Genomic DNA, 19,754 nt, shown 5'->3' with positions numbered 1-19,754 from the left:
ATTCTCAACCTATGCGAATTCTAATTCCTTAACACGTTAGGATACGCACAAACTACGTGTACGATCGATCTTGTTCTATCTGAAAAATGTAAGCAATATTCTCACTGGAGTTCTATCTTGTCTAAGCATGGTCCTGCAACGAGCTTCTGGGGCCTCTACTGAAAACATTACTGTGTTTGTTAACCTTCACTAGAACTTGTTCTTCTACTCTGGCATCTTAAACCTTTTACTCACTAAAAGCACTGCAGCTCACACTGAAACTTACTGACTTATGCTAAAACTCAAAGTTACACTTCTACTTCATGTGTGAGTAACTTAACATACTTCAATCCATCCAAAAACTTTAATTCAACCCCTGCACTCTGATTTCTCTCTGAAGGATTCAGACACCTGGCTCACTGAGTGCAGCACACACGGAAGGTGGCAGAGCTGACAGCCGGACAGGGCGGCCGCGCAGTCTCCCTCTGTGGGGGCATTCCAAACCCGCCCGGGCGCGTTCCTGCCCCGGCTGCTGTGGGGGATCACCCTGCTGGGGGGAATCACCCTGCTGTGGGGGATCACCCTGCTGTGGGGGATCAGCTGTGGGGGATCACCCTGCTGTGGGGGGATCACCGTGCTGTGGGGGATCTGCTGTGGGGGATCACCCTGCTGTGGGGAATCACCCTGCTGTGGGGGATCTGCTATGGGTGATCACCCTGCTGTGCGGGATCTGCTGTGGGGGATCATCCTGCTGAGGGTGACCACCCTGCTGTGGGGGATCATCCTGCTGTGGGGAATCTGCTGTGGGTGATCACCCTGCTGTGCGGGATCACCCTGCTGTGGGGGATCCGCTGTGGGGGATCACCCTGCTGTGGAGGATCCGCTGTGGGGAATCACCCTGCTGTGGGGGATCTGCTATGGGTGATCACCCTGCTGTGCGGGATCTGCTGTGGGGGATCATCCTGCTGAGGGTGACCACCCTGCTGTGGGTGATCACCCTGCTGTGGGGGATCCCCAGAGCTCTCCAACCCTCGGACGGCTCTGAGACCCGCCTGAGCCCCGCACACCGGGGCAGGGCCGGAACCGCCGTTCCCGGGCCGCGGGGCCCCGGCCGAGCCGCGAGCGGCGGCGGCGCCGAGGCGGCGCTTCCTGCGGGGCGGTGCCGGCAGGGCCGCGGGCTCGGCTGCGGTGCCGGGGCTGGAGCGGCCCCGCCGGGCTCCGCTCCCCGCCGGGCTCCGCTCCCCGCCGGCCTCGCCATGCAGCGCTTCACCGTCAACATCAAGCTGCCGGCGCGGACCCTGACGGGCGCCCTGAGCGCGCCCAACCGCGGCGCGGCGGATTGGTGAGGGCCGGGCCGCGGGCGGGGGTCCCGGCTCCCGCAGCTCGGGCTTGGCTCTGCCCCCGGAGCCCCTGGAGAGGCTGGCAGAGCACAGACAGGAGCCTGGAGCTGCTGCTGAACGGGGCAGGGACGGAGCCGTGCCCAGGGAGCCCCGGGGCCCAGCCCCTCCGGCAGTGACATGCGGGGTGCCCGTGGGAGCAGGCTGAGATTCGATGTCGGGAGGAAATTGGAAGCTGTGAGGGTGGTGAGGCCATGGCACGGGGTGCCAGAGAAGCTGTGGCTGTCCCTGGATCCCTGGAGGTGTCCAAGGCCAGGCTGGACATTGGAGCTTGGAGCAGCCTGGGACAGTGGAAGTTGTCCCTGCCATGGCAGGGGTGGCACTGGATGGCTCTGAGCTCCCTTCCAACCCAAACCATTCCTAAATTCTGTGGTTAACTTCTCTTCAAGTCAGACCGGCCTCAGCAGATTGTCGCTGTTACTCTAATAAATGCTACTTTTTTGTCTATAAATAAGTAAACTAATAAATAAGAAGAGATGCAATTCATTATATGATTGCAAGTATATTTCTTACCTGTGTTCTTACATGTAAAATTTGGGAACAGTCTTCATAAATTCCTATGTGATCTTTTAAATTTAAAGAAGAGGATTCTGAGATGGACACAAAGATCTGCTTTGTGTTGGCTTAGGGTTCCAGCAGACAGTGCAATATTATTTTATAATGCTTTTATGTTACTGAATAGCATTTACCATCTGATAAACATCAAATACAGTGTCTAGTAGCATGCATTCAACTTACCAAAGAACCCCTCATTCCTGATGTGAAGAGCTTTTGTTCTGTTTTACTTGGTGATGATGCTCTGTGCTCTTGCAGGGGCTGGCAAGGTTTGATTGCCTATGGATGCCATTCCCTCGTGCTCGTGGTGGATGCCAACTCTGCTCAGACCTTGCAGGTTTTGGAAAGACACAAAGCCAGTGTTGTCAAGGTGAGATGTTCCTGGTTTATGGTATGTTGTTTGGTTCAGGGGTTTATGTTATCCTTCTAAATCACTGCACATACTTGACAGGATGTTCCACGTGATTTTCACTTGAAATCTGACGTAAAATACATGTGTTTTACATGATCTCTTTTGCAGCTAAGTCACATCATGCATGCTGAAATTTGAGTTGAGGTTGATGGTTTATCTTTCTAGAAAACATAGAATATAAAAGATAGAATATCTGGAAACATTTGTTAGTGTTACAGAACACAGATGCTGTTAACATAAGAGGATTACAAATGAACATGACAAAATATCAAATGAAGCTCTTTGCTGCTGCCCTTTCTGATCCTCCCTGGTGTGAGAAGTGCACCATTTGTATAGGAAGTTACTTTTAAGCTTTTCCTTCTTTTCCTACCTATAGAAAAGGAACAATAGCAGACAAAACTGAACATCTATTTTGTGATATAAAATGGCTAAAATTTTAGTTTAAGTGGTGGGTACCTGTAGTTTCCTTTGAAGGTTCTTGTCTTGAAATTGCAGAGTTTGACTTTGGGTGGAGGGTGGAACAGGATGTATTTCTTTGATTCATTATTTCTTTGATTGTGGACTGTGACAGATTCACTTAGGGTTTGAGGGTTTTTTGGCTGGCAGATGTGTTTGATGGTCCTTGGCACAAGTGCTGTATTTATTAGAAGGCAGTCAGTAATTTTTGAAGAGTAATGGGGTCTTAGGTAGGAGGGTTTTAGTGGGATCCTTTTGTATAAGAAAAGGTTCAATGTGCCTTCTTCACTTAGCTTAAGTAACAAGTTGTAGCAAAAGTAACTTTTTTATCTATGCAGTGATAGCATTTTAATAAGTTTTGGTTACATTCAATAGGAAACCAAGCGCTGAAGTCCAGTAATTTAGAACATAATTTTTCCAAAGCCACTGAAGCTTTATGAACAGAAGTAGACTGCAAGAAAAATGGCTAATTTATGAGGTGGAAGAATGACCAAAAAAAAATCCCTTGTATGTTAAGAAATAGGCAGTATACAAGAAATTATTCAGAGGCCACGATCATTGCAGATAACTTTACCTCTCTTAAGAAATTTTCTTCAATTCTCAGATGAGTTTTTTAGAGGGTTTGCAAATGCTAAGAGCATAATAAGGTGGAGTGGCTGTGTAAGTCTGACTTAAACTCCTTGTAGTAGGGGCTCACACCAGCAAACTCAGTCCACTGGGGATCCTCTCCCCAAAAACCTGTGCCTCACTTCTGAAAATTTCCAAAACATCTGTTGTGAAGAAAATAAACAAAAAAACAATTGTTCCATAATACTTTTGCAGTTTTTCTTTAAATGCATCCTCCCCTTTGGCTGTTGTAACTGTGTCTGGAATAAGTAATAACTTCCCTTCTTAGTTGTCCGTCTGTCCAAAAGGTGGGGGGCTGATGACTTTGTATGGAGCAGATTATATCTGATTTTACCTTTACAGAGAGTATTGAAAGCATGCTTTTATGGGAGAACATCTAATGAACTGAGAAGTTTTTTGATCCATCACAAGAATGAGAGGATTGAAATGACCTTTGTGTCATTTTTGATGCATTGATAAACAGTGATAATAAAGCTTTAGCAATGAGATGGTATGGATTGTGAAAATTAAAAAAAGTCACTTCTGGTTCCTGTTTCTGACTGATGTTGTATTTTGAAGTCAAGTGTGTAGTACTGTTAGAAAATAATCTTTTAGTTTAGCAGAAGATCAGGTCCTGTGTGGGGACTTGTTGGATCAGTGGGACTGCAGAGACGAAAGAGGTTCACGGTGTGGGAGCACCACATGGGGTCTGGTTAGGGCTGGTCATGTAAAGATCTCCTTTTTTGTTGTTTTGAACTTGGTGACAGCTCCTCCCTTGAGAAAAGATGTTTTTCTGACTTGGAATTTGCTTTGGAGTAGTATGCATTTAACTGAGGAATAAATAGCTTTGTAGATTTTTACAATTGCAGTTACACAGCCACCTGCAGATTTCCTCAGGGGCAGTTCTTTCTTGAACAGCAGGGAAGCAGGAATTGCAAAAATCAAATTTGTAGGTAGAGTCTCTCAAGAATTCCTTGTGATTCTGGTAGAAACATGCTTTGAGTTTATAGCTAGAGCTAGAGATTGTGTGGCTGTGCATGTGTCACATTTGTTTAATTTATTCAGCTGGTTTGTGAGACACATCCTGCTCAGAGCTCTGAGAGGGGCAGCACAAATGTGCCAGCAGGGCTCTGAATGCTGCTGTAAATGTGGTTCATGGTGCAAAGTTAATGATAATCCTGTCTCAGTTTTTAAATGTCACGTTTTCAGTATCTGCACTGTGTTTACCTCACCCTTTCTGTGACAGGCAGTGACAGCAAACAGAGTGGAATTTTTGTAGCAGGTGAATTCCCATTAGCTTAGCAATAGAGTTTCTTTATTCTGCCAGTTTCTGCAGTCTCTCCTGGGGCAGAAGTTCACCTTAAAAGCAGATAGCAAAAAACAGCTGCATGTAGGATAGATAAGGAAGAAGTCAGTGTTATCCATCCCCTTGTAATCTGGGAGTTGGAGACAGAGTGTTTCAGATTTCAAGATACAGATTTCTCATAACTATTGCCAATTTACAAGCCTGTGCAGCTTGAAATCCCAAACTGGAAAGTGGCACCTGGAAATCAGTGTGGCAATGTGTTGAAAATAACCAAAAAGGTAGGAAATGTCAGCAATAACTTGTTTTTATTTTATTATGAGACAATGCATAAATTAAAGACTAACCTTCCTTCCTCACCAGTACCACAGTATATTTGTCAGATTAGGAAAATTGCATGCTTTAGGATGTGTATAAAAATGGAATGATAATTTTTCAGCTTTCATTTGTTTGAAAGTCAGTGGGTTTAGGTTTGTGGGTGCCCACAGAATCTTAAACATTGCCATTTGTTTTCCTCTAAATACTCGAGTGAATTCTCTATATACATGGTGTATATTCTTGTAGTTACCTTCAGGAACAAGGGTTGGTTTATATAATTGGGATATCAGCCATGCAGTCATGCAGCACAGTGCTGACCTGCCTTACATTTACACAATGAGGGTGGCTCAGAGGTATGTCAAGGTGCTGTTGGCATTAACTATTACCATGCTTTTTTATTGAGTTCATTATCTGAAAAATACGAACTCTAGTTCATGTGCCATGTAGTTATCTCCTTTAACCAATTCCCATCTGTATTTTCAGGTGAAGTGGGCTAAGGAAAATTACCACCACAATGTTGGCTCTCCATATTCCTTACGTTTGGCTTCTGCTGATGCCACAGGGAAAATCATTGTGTGGGATGTGGCAACAGGAGCAGCTCGCTGTGAAATCCAGGAGCACTCAAAGCCCATCCAGGGTAATGATAGTGCCTGATGTTTATCTGGGATTATTTTATGGAGCATTGTGTGCAAATCCATCACCTACCTTTTATAAACTGTGCTCAGTTCTGACAGGGAATTTTCCTGTTGGGATTTCCAGCCCTCTCTATGTTTCATTTTATGAGTAAATGTGAGATTTATGTCCCCCAGAGGAATGCTGTTAGATTTAATTCATTATGGTGATGCTTTCCAGGACCCTGTGACAAAAAGGTAGAATGTGTATTTATGAATGTTATTGATTGAAATAATAACATTTACTATGTCAAGTACATCTTCCTGCTCTTCAGCTGGGGTTGGGGTCTTTTGGGGCATTTCAGATATTTTAAAAACTTGTGATGGTGCTTATGTTATACCTGGTGGGCTTTTAAAATATATTATATAAAAGTCCTCTTACGAAATTAGGTTGTTTAGTTTTTGTTATTATTCTGTTTTATAAGTCCTCTGAAAGAAAATGCAACATTTAAAATCTAGTACTGCACCATTGAAAATTTGTTTATTGACTACAGCTCATTTTAGTTTTACTACTTTTTTATGTGTGCATTATAAATTCGATTTTATTTACTCCTGATATCGATTCACTGAAGGTTTAGAGAACTTCTGACCCTGTCATTTAAAGATTTTTACAGTTTTTCAGACCAAATGAAGCCTTTTATTTTCTGTCAAACCAGGTAAAGCTTTTACAGCTCTGAAAAAGCTGAGTGTTATATTCAGTTTCATTTTACTCTTGAGCTTAAGGCTGATGATGAAAAGGTTTTAGAGTGGAGAAGACATTTGTGTCCAGTCCAAATGGATACTATCCCAAATATTCATTTTCTTCCCTATTTCTTTTGACAGACATGCAATGGCTGTGGAATCAAGATGCTTCCAGAGATTTACTGCTTGCAATTCACCCACCAAATTATATTGTACTGTGGAATGCTGACACAGGCACCAAACTTTGGAAGAAAAGTTATGCTGAAAATATCCTGTCTTTTTCATTTGACCCCTTTGATCCCTCACATTTAGCATGTAAGTTTATATGTATAAAACAGCGGGGCCTGGGTATGTGTGACCAGGAAAATTGTTAAACCGGAGTGGAAATGTTGAAATTAAAAATAATGGATTGGAGAGAATAATGTCAGAAACGCCAGTAAGAAATCAGAAAGCAAAGACAAGGAGCCTTTGGCCAGTGTGGAATCTTATTTCAGAAGGTGCTGTTGGGTGGGAAGGGGGAAAGCAGGCACGAGTGGAGAAGTTAGAGATGTAGAGATCTGAAAAGAAATGTTTGAGGCTTTACAAAATGTGTAGAGGGAGCTGGAGAAAGCCAAGGATACAGAGCCCTGTGAAATGTAAAAGGCTGTAAAGGGATGGGTGCTGAGGGAGAAGAAACCAGTGAGATAAGACCAAGAATAAATGTTATTTTCAACAGAAAGTATATTGGAGGACTCAGTGTGAGATCAGTACCAGAAGCAATTCAGAACTCAAGAGGGATGTAGTGCAGATTTATTGATTTTAGCAGAAAGAAACTGAGAAAAATAGGAGAGTCACCATTTTATTCTTGAATTTAGCTTCATCACTCCTGGTCTGTAATGAGACAGTGCAGTTGCCAGCCTTTGTCGTTTGGGAATTTTTTTATCTGCCATATAATTCAACCTTCTGTGAACACTTCAGCTGTACAACTGAGCTTTGTGCTGCAACATAAATAAGTGAATTAATGATTATTTGAGCAGTTCTCTGCATGAGAACAAAAAATGGTGATACAGACAGTGTGTATTCTGTCTTCTGTTTGCATTGTGAATCTTAAAGAAAACAGTTGGTGAGAGAGAATAACTGAGCTGCTGCCAGTAAAACAGTAATTTTTAATAGAAACTTAATTTTGAAAAGTTGAGATTTTTGGATATTAATTGATTTTAATGGACCATCTGCTGCTCTTTGTGTTGTCTAGAATTAGGATTTTCTATCTGATACAGTACTATCAAAGTTATTAGCATTTCTCCTCACCAAAATGTCATGAAAATGAAATGCCACAATCAAATTGCAGACTGAATTGTGCTATTTCTCTTTCTTGGTCCAGTGCTCACCAGTGAAGGAATAGTGTTCATCTCTGACTTCTCCCCTTCCAAAGCTCCTGCCAGCTCAGGGAAGAAAGTTTACATCTCCAGTCCCCATTCCAGTCCTTCTCACAACAAGCTGGCTGCTGCTACAGGGGCCAAAAAGGCCCTTGATAAAGTAAAAATCCTAATCAGTAATGAAAAACCAAGGTAGGTTGCAAATATTTCTTCTCAGATAGTGCTTTATATACCTGATTTTATCAAAGTACTGAGGTTAAAGCCTGTAAGGTGTATACACAGCAGTATAAAAATTGAAGTAAGCTGTGTGTCTAAGGGTAATTTCCCATGAATGCCAGTAAATATCAGGGCAGCCAGCACTGTTCCTATGAGAATTGCTTTGGATTTGAGATGTGCAAGAATTGCACTTGTTCCATTTGAATGAAATGCAATTTTAAAAATTACTCTGTAATCTTATTTAGACAAAATTCAACAGAATGTGTTTTTGGAAGTCAGTGATGCTTTGCACTGCTCTGACAGATAAATGGAAATACGCAGCTGCCTTGTGATCAAAATAGAGGTTACTTTAAAAATGCAGTTGCAGGAAAAATGAAACTGTTAATTTTATTTAGATCTGTTTGTTGACACAACCTGATAAAAGTTCATGTCTAATTTCACAGTGCTGAATCTGTAACACTCAACGACTGTCTTCAGTTGTCTTATTTGCCTTCCAAAAGAAACTACATGCTCTTACTGTATCCCAGGGAAATTCTGATTCTTGACTTGGAAGTGAATCAGACAGTGGGTGTGATTGCCATTGAAAGGACAGGGGTGCCTTTCATACAGGTGAGGAAGATTTCAGTTATTTTTACAAATTACAGTAATTTGACGATTATAAGCTGCACCATTTTGACTAAAATTTTGGTCTGAATCCAAAGTGCGGCTTGTAATCAGGCTTATATATGGACAAAGAATGAAAAGTTGCTGTTTTAGTTTGGAGGACAGGTGTCTGCTGAGAAAGGCAGGAGCTTCTCTTTGAAATGGAGAATGTAAACCCCCTCCCTCCAAATTATTATAATTTTGAAATCAAGGGGCTCTCAGGCAAAGATATGGGAATTAGGAATAACAGTTCTTTTCTAGGGAAATTAAAATAGAAATACAGCACTACAAAGAAACAAACCCCAAACCCTGACACAGTCAGAGTACAACCTGACACCCGTCAGGCAGGGTGTTGGCAGCAGTCCCATTCCATGGTGGCTGCATCCTCCTGCAGTGACAGATGTGGCTCAGTTGGAGCAGTGCTCCTGTACAAGGTGCAGTTTCCCTCCGGAGCTCCAGTGGTGATGTGGAGAAATCCGGTTTTCCTCTGGAATCCAGTGGAGAAAGGGGCTCCCTTAGTGTCCCAAACCCTCTGTTTTTATCTTGGTAAGAAATGTTGGGCTCTTCCCCCTGGCTGGAGCAACTCCCAATGGGATGCAGTAATTTTATCAGTCCCACAGTGGGACTCAATGGCCATTAGGAGAAAATGACTGGCTGGAGGAAGGATGGGTTGTGAAAAGATAAAGAACAATGCCCTGCCTGGTTTCAGTGGATGGCCCATTAGCAGAATATCTCCCATGGAGATAAGGATCACTGCCCCCACCCTCAACAGATGGTGATAGAACAGATACCTTTTATCACACTCTGTATTGTAACGTGCGGCTTATAATCATGAAATTACTGTAACTGACTTCCTTAGTCACAAATCCTGTAGCTGTAGAAGTTCATGGAAGTGTTGCCTTAATAGTAACATTTTTAATGATTATTTAAACATCAGGAGTTGTAGGCTCCTTTGCAAGTGTCCTTTACAAAGGGGAGGATTTTGAATGTGCAATCTAACAGCCGTCTCTTTGCCCAGGTAATCCCTTGTTTTCAGAGGGATGGGTTGTTTTGCCTACATGAAAATGGTTGTATCACATTAAGGGTTCGTAGATCCAACTGCGGCATCACTGCAACTCCAAATGAGGAGCCAGGTGAGTTTTGTATCAAAAATGTCCAGAAGTGAGCTTTGATGCATTTTAATTAATAATTTAACCCCAATAATGACCCCATGCCTTATACAGGACAGTGAATCTAGTGCTCTTCTGGTGTTTTGTCTCTCGGATGTTGAATTTAAATTTAAATTTATGCTGTGCTTTCCCAAAATAAAGTCAAAAAGGTTTTGAATTCCCTGATATTAAGTGTGAAAGAGATTGTATTAATATCCTGAATATCCTTTTATTGCTAAATAATACTTAAATTAGCAGGTGGATTAACAGTCAAATATACAATAATGTTTTAAATAAAATATGAGTGTGTTCTTTTTATCTTTAAGAAAAAAACGTTTATTAGGCAAACACAGGATTTTGGAGGTAATTTGTTCAATTGGAAAAATTGATTTTAGACCTAAGATATGGGCTTAAATTTACATTATAATCTGAATTATTAAACTTTTGTCTCATGAAATGTTACTAAGAATGGTCTTTTAAATCTAATGGTGGAGACTGAAAAAAAGGGGAAACATCATGAGTTTTGTTTGGTCATTTTGGTTTGGACAGCTTGCTGATTTCTAGTGAGCTACATTACTGGCTTCCAAGTTACCAATAAACCTGGAGTTTTGGATTGTGGAGAGCAGATTCAGGTTCTGCCCAGCTATGAAGAGTTACTGTTTTAGGTTTTACGAGATTCATATGGAATAATATATTACAAAGGCAAAGTTTCATTTTGGAGAACATTCCAGAGCTTTGTTGTGTACAGCAAGATCAAGAGTGAGTTGTATTTGATTGCTTTTCCTAATTGCTGCACAGGAAGCACATGGATTTCCATCAAAGTGCTCAGCCATGCTTCACATTTCCCTCTGCTGGTTGCTCACATTCCACGTTTTTCACTCTGTTTCTTCTCTGGGCTCTTGGTTCCAGATCCAGAGCCAGTTCAGGAGCTGGTTTATGATTTAAGAAGTCAGTGTGATGCCATCAGGGTGACCAAAACAGTTCGACCCTTCAGCATGGTGTGCTGCCCAGTGAATGAGAATGCTGCAGCTCTGATAGTCAGTGATGGCAGGGTGATGATCTGGGAGTTAAAATCCAGCATTTCTGGCAGGAATGTGCGCAACAGGTAACAGCATTTACTATTCTTACCAAAGTTCCTTTTTTTCCAAGTGGTTTCAATATTTTATTGTATTTTAAGGCAGCAGTGATCCCTCTGTGTATGGAAGTGTTCCATGTGCTCTACACGTGTGTGGGTGAAGGAAGAGGAACAAACTGTGCCATCCAGATAGATCAGTTCCCTTTTTTTGGGGAAGTGCAGGAAATGTATTCACTCTTTTTTTTTTAAAGGCAGTTCCATCCTGACTGTCTGCACTAAGAAAATAAAAGATAGAATGACTATTCACTTTATTTTGGGGGAGCATTTTCCTCTCATTTGGCTTTCTTCAGACCATATAATTTTCTTTAAGGATAGATCCCTCACTTACAGCTGTATGTAAGGACCAAGTGAGTCTGTAAAGAATTACACTTTCAGTAGGAGAATGGCTTTCTGCTGGATTTGTGTGAATTTGACACTGAGCAATAGGAGTTGCACAGCAGGTGAATGGAATATGGTGGTATAAACAATGTTTTTATATACAGAGCCTATGGAATTTTAGATTCACTGTGTGAAGTGATACAGTGCTTTGAACAGTCAATGGATTAAGGTTGTTCTGCTGCAATAACCCTTTAAAGTACTATGGAATAAAATAACATACTGCAATAAAAGAAATAAAATTCTTTTAAATGTCAGTAGTACCAGATTTTCAGCACAGATCCTCTTGTTGCTCATCAGAGATTTAGTATTTTTATTTTTAGTCTTCCCAAAAATAGTGCTGGATGGATTCCTTGTGCTGCATATCAAGGAAAGCTGTTCAGAATCCAAATGTTCTTGGTTTTTACTTCTTGTGTTCTTAAGAGGTATTTCTAAACCACTGATCTTTGTCAGGAAAGATGTAATATTGTAAGAGCCAGGTAGGTGTCTGCTCTTTTCTGATGCCACAGAGCTGCCCCAGGCAGCAGGACACAGCTGCCAGGGCTGCAGGGGCTGTTGGAGTCCCCTGGGGTGGAGATTGTCCTTACATGAGCATTGTTCCCATTTCCTTTGCAGCAGTTCAAGTGCATCACCTCTGTATTCTCCAGTCTCCTTCTGTGGAATCCCTGTAGGAGCATTCCAGAATAAACTTCCAGACCTCTCATTAGACAACATGATTGGTAAGAATTTCATTAACTGGTACTGCTGCTAGTAATTCCTCATGCTTTTGAATCATTGTACATCTTACCTTACTTAAGAACTTAAGGTATTTGTTAAAATTATTTTCTAATAGGAACTCTGAAAAGGAATTCCTGTTTGCTAAAGAAATTGTCAAATGAATCCTGTTGAGGACCAATGTTCCAACTTCATTTTCTTTGAGGAAAAAATTATTTTAAAATGGAATTTGGGCAAAACACTTTGATTTGTTGTTGCCAATCTTAGAAGCCAATTTATTTGACACATCCCCTCTTGGTGAAATCTAGACAGCAACCAGTCTTCAAAAAAGTTTCATCATACAAAGCTGAAGAGGAAGAGATGTGTTTTATGCATTGTTTGTAATTTTTATTATATCAGTTTCTGTCTGAAAACTTTCTGGAACATCTCCAATTAAAATTTCATGCTAACAAGAGCTTTCATTTTTAAGCAGGGCAAGGTGCAAGTGCTGGAGAAGAGTTCAGGAACTCATTTCTGCAGGAAGTGCACCTGAAGTTCCTGCTGACAGGACTCCTGTCCGGGCTGCCTCTGCCTCCCTTCGCCATCCGCATGTGCCCGCCCCTCACCACCAAAAACATCAAACAGTATGAGCCCATCCTTGCTGTTGGTGGGTGCCTTGAGCAGGTTATTCATTGCTCTGAAAACAACAGATCCTCTGTTAAATACAAGTAGAGTTGCTGGTACACACACAAAAAAAATCAATCTGTGGATCCTGTGTAATTTATTGCAGATAGTGACTCTTGTATTGATTTGGTTCTGAGTCTTTGGGTTCTTCCTTCCTGCCTTGGGTTTAAGCAATGCTACCTGAAAAATGCAATATAATAGCAAGTTTTTATTTATCTTATTATTTACTGTGATGTTGGTCTGCTGATACACTCAGCATTTTGCATTCAGAATGTCAGGAAATAGAGACTTCTGCAGCCCTGCATTTCTAAACCAAATGAACTTTACAGAAACTTTATTTTTGCTCTGATATGAATTTCTAAAGTTACTCTTGCAGCACGGTATTTTTTCTGGATTCATCTATTTTGTCTTACCACAAATGTAGTTAAACTCATCTAGCTATTAGAATAGTTGCCAGTGAGCACCTGATGTATTTATTAACTTGAGATTTTCCCTATTTAAAGCTGATTATTGTGGCATCCTCTTCCAGAGCTGTGCTCTAAACCATAGGCAGTCCATCATGACATGATGTGATGCTTCTAAAATGGAACTTGTGGTTTTCCGTGAGCTTCAACTGTTAAAAAAGGTGAAATATAAAAATTAGAAAACAAATAGGTGTAGGTCTTTTTAAACTTAATATATCTGAATGGCACACTGTTGGATTTCATAAAGCTTATATGAATATAAAAAAGGGACTAATGGAAAATTACAAGTTTCAGTATTTCAGAAGGTTTTTGATGTAATTGAGGCTCAAAGCTACTAAGTTACTGATTTCTCATTTGAAAGAAGTCATTATTTCAGGATGAGAAAGCAGAATTGCTTTAATGATTCCATAAAATCTACCCAGGATTCTCCCCTGGCATTACTGGGGGATAACAGTTCAAATATTTCCTTGCGGCATTTACTCATCTCCAGTAATCAAAGCAGAAAGGAACATTCCTTTCTTCTTCAGCTGGGTGGGTGTGCTGTGGAAATGCAAGAAGAATAATCAGGTTTTTTACAGCCTCTACAAAAAGGTTTGGGAAAATGTCTTGATTCAAATGGGTGTCAATGGCTGCAGAGGGTTTAATATTTAGGATTTAAGTGCTAGAAATTAACATAGTTTTTGTAAAATTGTAAGATATAATTGTTGCAGGTATCTAAAAATAGGAGAGAGAGAGAGAAATAGCTATAATTCCTGCATTTTCACTAAATTAATCAATTTTTTTAGGTACAAGCAATGGCTCTGTCCTGGTGTTTCATCTCACAAATGGACTCCTCCACAAAGAGTTAAGCATCCATTCCTGTGAAGTCAAGTAAGATTTTCCTTTTCATTCCTGCTATAATCCTTCTAGGAAACAAATGCTGAAACACCTGAGTGATGTTAGCCAGCAGTGTGGGTGTCTTGCCTTGCTGGTAATGAAATCAGGAAAATTGCCTGTTGAGTGCTCTACTGTGCCTTTGCTGTGTAAGAGCTGTAACACCCTGACAAAACTGTAATGAGAATTACATGGAAAGAAATATTGGAATTGCTTCTGTGCCAGCTCATCTGGGATGCATATCAACTAATTCCAGTCTCTTCAGAGCACTGCAGGACAAAGGAGTCTTTTAAGGACAAGAAACTTTATTTATTTTATAATTATTGGGATTGAGTCCTTTGAAATAATGCTGGTTGGTATGGCAGGGTTTATTTACTTTATCCCTTTGGGGCTGAAATTGCTGTTGAGACAGTTCTAGTCCTAAGGAAAGTAAAGATCATTTTTTAAAGACTGAATATAGAAATCAATATTCATCCTAAGAAGGAGCAGAGTAAGTTTCAAAGCTTTTGTGCTGTGTTTGTGTGCACACAGTGGCAGAACTTTTTGGAAAACTGATGGCACAGATATTTCCAGGGAAATTTGAGCATGAAAATAAAATACTGATTTCTGGTACAAATATTAGTAAAAGTTTGTATCAGAATTGTGAGAGGTTTTTTTATTACAGTGATTATAGGACTCAAAATAAAAACCCCCACTCGCATTTCACATGTCAAAAAAAAAAAGTAAGATGGAGAGGGAGGAGGAAATAAACACAATTTTGAAAAAAAACTTTGTGCATTGTTGGAAGTATTGTTAGTTTGGGTTTTTCAGTTTTGTAAAGGGTTTGCAACTTTTGAGAAACTTTAAGAATATATTGTCTTTCTAGCAAATGCCCTCAACAAATCTTTTTAATTCATATAAAATGTTTGTGGATTCTATTTAGCCATAAGTTATTATCTGGGTAAATCTTTTAAATATTTGTTCCAGTCTTCTCAATTGCCTGAGTGATTTTCTATATGAGTTTTACAAGTTCAAGGGAATGCCTCAAGCAATTTAGATTAAGGCATGGAGATTCTTTTCTTTTTTTTAATTGATTTTCATGGAGTGCAAAAGCTTTTCTTTCACTGGGAATTCTTACTTTACTTCTAAAATGCAGATGGATTGAATAATGCCTCTGTTTCCATTTTATCTGAAAGAAATCCTTCAGGGACCATCATTATTTTAGTATGTAATTGAGAATTCCCTGAAATTATAACTCAAGGCCAGCAGAGTTCTCAGTGCTCTGTATTTAGGAAGAGAATGTAATAAAAATATGGCAATTTTTCTTTACAAATCAAGTGTTCTAAATTAATGGCCCTGAGTTTGAATGTTAACAATTACGATTTTTTTAAAGTATTCTACATATGTAGTCACATGATGATTTTTTTGTTTGTTTCTATTTAAACTTTGAATCTGTGTTGTGACTAGAAGGGAGAATTGCCTTTCTGTCCTTCATTTTAAGAGAATTTGTGCTTGTGGGTAACCTTGAATATTCTTTTTATTTATGATTATTACTTTCACTATTTGTTTAGAGTTAAGAAAGTAAATATTCTTCTGTTGAGTTTAATTTTATTTTATAAGGAGATTGAGGCAAGAAGCAGCAGAAATGCTTAAAGCACACAAAGAAGGAAAATCAATCAGGCACTGCCAGGAGTGAAATGAGGGAAAAAATCAATAAGGGGATTTTGGCCTGGCAGAAACTGGGAGCAGGAGGTCAGGATTCCTTCAGGACAGAGAGAAGCACAAATCATTCCTAAGAGAAACTGCAAGAACCATGAAATAACCAAATCTGATACCTGTGGACACTAGGCAATAAACCATAATAATAAATCATCCTCAGTGCAGAGAAGAATATATCTGAGACATGCAAATAAAATGCCTGCAGTGCAGCTTTCAGTTCAGTGGCACATTTGCATCTCAGTGCTGCTTTTGCTTATTCTGGTAGCAAAATAGCTGTGACTGGAGCAGTGCTGCTCATTCTTTTTCACTGAAGCTCAGCAAGTTCAAGGCTGCAACAGCTTTTATTTTTAAAATTAAAATCTCACTGACTGTAACAAGAGTGTCTGTGGCCTGCAGGCATGACTTGACAATTACTACATTGCATCCAGATTTTAGCAGTTGAATTGAAGCTGTTTTAGCATTTGAATTTCAGCTGAGTGCTCTTTGGGAAACTGCTTTGCAAACATTCATCACCTCTTTAAAAAAACTTTCCTCGAATAGAGAAATTAGAAAGAAAACTATCTACCAGCACTTTGGGTGCACATATGGTTTCATTTCCCATTTTGCCTTTCTCTTTTTCTTAAAATCCTTAAATTTAAGTAGCAGCTGCCATGTCACAAAGTCACAACAATCTATTCCCAACCAGAAATGTAATTTGTGGTTTTATCCACTTCAGTGCACTTTGTGATTTGTTTGCATTGGAAACATTAATCAAAACAAGGGAGTCTCACTCCTGAAGTAACTGAGACCAGTTGAATGTATAGAATCTCTAAATGTTACATTTTGAAGGAGTGGATTCAGTCTGAGAAGTGGCTGGCAGCTGAATGTAACCCTTAATTCTGGTAGCAAAGATGATTTTTATGAGGAAACTTTTGCTATTTCAATAAAAAGGTATTACTTGTTTTCATCATTAAAATGTGAACCACTGTCTTCAGATTCTCAACTTTTATGTATGACAGTGACAAAAATTATGTTGTTTCAGGTGCAAGCAGTTAGCTGAGCTAAGGTTTCCTTTTCATTTTGAGTGTCTTGGGTTTCTGTAGAATTTTATTGGTATTGACAGATGGCCAGGCAGCAGCACAGAAAAAAGCCCTGGTAAATGTGAGCTGATGAAAGAAGTGTAGAAAACGCTTCAGGAGAATGCAGGAGAATGGTGAATAACTACCAGCAATAACAATGCATTAGGAGTGGACTTATTCCAAACAACATAGCTGAGTAGCAGATAAATGGAAAGGTGTCAGAATCCACATTTCTTCCATTTCAGAAAGCTCTCTGGATTTATGACCCTTTGGAGACTTGCAGTGTCACCCATTACTGCAGCTGTAGATTTCTATTCACTCATGCCTGTGATGTTTCAAGTAATTATTGAATGCTTCTCATTTTGATTGAAATTAATGCTTGAACTTCCATAGGTCCTGTTGGTAAAAGGACTGAGCCCTGAATTTTTAACTTTTCTTGAGGGTTTAAAAAGAAAGCTTCCCATGTTTTAAAAGCTTGAACTAAAATAATATAAATATGGCTGTAAATTGCATGTGCAGAATATTATGGGAGTGCTTTCTGCTTTCACATGTACACTGTATTTAGGAAATTTCTACTTCATGCAGTGTCAGTTGGATTTACTGACAGTAAATCATGATTACTGTTATTTATCTTTCTCATACTGCACATGCAGTTGATATAACAGAATACTTGTCCTGGGAGCAGTTGTTAAGTAATCTGTGTTTGAAGGCTTTGAGGAAACCTTAAATCCTTCTATATGTGTTAAAATGAAGTTGAGCACATTTGTGCATTAGAGCTCAATTTTCTTTAGAAGAGCTCCTTGATTTATTTCCCAGGCAGTTTTTGCAGGCACCAGGTGTGTGTGGGAGATGGGGCTGCAGAAGCATCTTGTTCAGGAGCAGTCCCAGCCAGTGCCACTTTCTGTCCCTTTTGCCCTGTGCTATGTTTCAGGAATTGAAATCCCTGAAATTCAGGCTGAGAATCCATCTGTTCTGCCAGTATGTTCTGAGCACTGGAACTTGACATCCTTGCAGCACTGCCACGTGATTTGCTTGGGAACTGCTTTGGTGTGATCTAAAATTACAAAAACAAACAAAAGACCAGGCTTTTGGTTCTTTTGTGAAATCTTTTTGTATCATCTTTATTTCTCCTCTCTCTGGACTGAAAGAATGAAGTCTACCCACACTGTCACCCACACAAGTATTTTCCTGTGTGCTGGAAATTGGAGTTGTTTGATAATAACCACTGATTGGATCAGAGCAGGGCTTTTAATCCACTCTAGTGCTAAGTATCTCCAAGGGCTTTTTCCAAAAATTAATTGTGTTTCTACCTGAACGTTTTATTTTAACCAAAGCAGAGCCAATGCAGTCTGAAAATAAAGCTGCTCTTAAATGTAATTCAGTAACTTTATATTCACACCATAGTTGTTTATGTGTAGCTTCTTTTTATGCTTAAATATGATATTTCCAGAAAGTGTAGAAAATTACATCTGTGCTGGGTTTTCAAGAACATACATGAAAAAAATACTTCAGACTTCCAGCAATTCAAATATTTTGGCTGATATGCTCCATGTCCTTCTGATCCCAGGGGAATTGAGTGGATAAGCTTGACTGGCTTCATTTCCTTTGCCACATCAACACCCAACAATCTGGGACTGGTCAGGAATGAGCTGCAGCTGGTGGACCTTCCAACAGGTTTGTGTTTCCTGAGAAATCTGCTCCAGGAGCTGAAAGATTTGCTGGGGAGTGACAAGTTCTGACTATTATTATTATTATTTTATTCCTTCTGTTGTCATGACAAAATAAAATAATAAACAGGAGCTTTAACTGTCTTGGTGAAGCCACAGGATGTGTTTTGTCTGGTGCTCTGCAGACAGACTTGACCCAACACCTTTGCAAAAACATCTTGGACTTACTCAATGAATAAATATCAGCAGAGGGTTTAGAAGCAGCCACACAGGGTATTAATGGTGGATTTTGTTCACCAACTGCACATATTTCCATATTTCTAAGTGTGTTTTGTCATAATCTGCACCCACTGTTTCATGTGCTCCTGAAATACTTGAACCATTTATTGGGATTTGTTTCAGCAGCCTGCCAGGCACATGGCCAGAATTGAAGTGTGAATGAGTGTAAAATGGATTTTAAACTATAAAAACTGGTACTTTTTTAAAGAATTGGGAAGGTTAAAAAATACATAACTGTTAAAAGATGCTGTTGATAGCAAAATTAACAAGTTACGTGTGTTTTTTCAACTATTTTGGCCTCATTATGGATGATAATATATTTGTAATGAACTCAATATTTGCACAATAGAAGGAGATATAACTGGGGAGATTAGCCCAGAACATGAAGCACTTCAATAATCTTCAATTCTTTTTGAATGTGAAAACCTGGAGCCATTTAAGTTCTAATTGAAGAGCCTAAATCTTGTAGCACATGGCTAGTTCTGAATTGTTTTATGTAAAGTGATTTTTAATTTTTTTTTAAAGATTATGGAAAAACATCAGTTGTTGTATTTCCAGGGTTCTGCACAGAGAGGTTATTTTAGCATAATATTATTTTAAAGTTTTTCCATGTAATGTCCTTTGTTCATCTAAGATCAAAACAGAAAAGATACATGCACTGGGAAGTTAATCTCATGTAAAATGGGAATCTGATTTTTCACTCAGCTTGTGAATCAGTGTAGAACATTTGTGGATAGAAGTCATAAAAGGTTCAGAATTTCTGCAGGCAACCAAGGAGTAAATGTGAATATTGAAACCTTAACATTTGGTTTGCTTAAAAAATGGTACATTTCCTCTTTTAAGGCTTTCAAGAAAGGCACAGCAATTTAATTGTTTGAGTTTTGCTTCTTCCCTCACTTAGGAGCCCAAATTTCTATTTTAGGCTTAGGAAAACTCTGCTAATTCAGATTTACTTTGACAAAATTCACATGTACGTTTCTGAGCAAAAATATGAAAGAAAATTGCTAAGATACTGAAAATAGAGGAGAGAGAATTCCAGTAGCCTCTGACAGGAGAGCTCTAACTCATGTTCTTGATAACTATTTATTC

The 19,754-nt window shown here is 39.7% G+C and overlaps 1 protein-coding gene across 1 annotated transcript in view; it reads left to right on the top strand.

Annotated features, from left to right (window-relative positions):
* Positions 1 to 1,184: 1,184 nt before the first annotated feature.
* WDR11 (WD repeat domain 11) overlaps positions 1,185 to 19,754 on the top strand; it is a 34,674-nt gene continuing 16,104 nt past the window's right edge. Inside the window, 12 exon segments of the mRNA XM_042779527.1 lie at positions 1,185 to 1,321; positions 2,190 to 2,301; positions 5,510 to 5,663; positions 6,520 to 6,693; positions 7,739 to 7,925; positions 8,393 to 8,558; positions 9,610 to 9,724; positions 10,649 to 10,844; positions 11,865 to 11,968; positions 12,433 to 12,609; positions 13,876 to 13,960; positions 18,287 to 18,393. Coding sequence (XP_042635461.1) covers positions 1,236 to 1,321; positions 2,190 to 2,301; positions 5,510 to 5,663; positions 6,520 to 6,693; positions 7,739 to 7,925; positions 8,393 to 8,558; positions 9,610 to 9,724; positions 10,649 to 10,844; positions 11,865 to 11,968; positions 12,433 to 12,609; positions 13,876 to 13,960; positions 18,287 to 18,393 — 1,663 coding nt within the window. The 5' untranslated portion in view covers positions 1,185 to 1,235.

This window comes from Catharus ustulatus, chromosome 8, assembly GCF_009819885.2.
Source record: "Catharus ustulatus isolate bCatUst1 chromosome 8, bCatUst1.pri.v2, whole genome shotgun sequence".
Taxonomy (NCBI): Eukaryota; Metazoa; Chordata; class Aves; order Passeriformes; family Turdidae; genus Catharus; species Catharus ustulatus.
The sequence above is the reverse complement of the archived record's forward strand: the minus strand, read 5'-3'. Positions and strand labels throughout refer to the sequence as shown.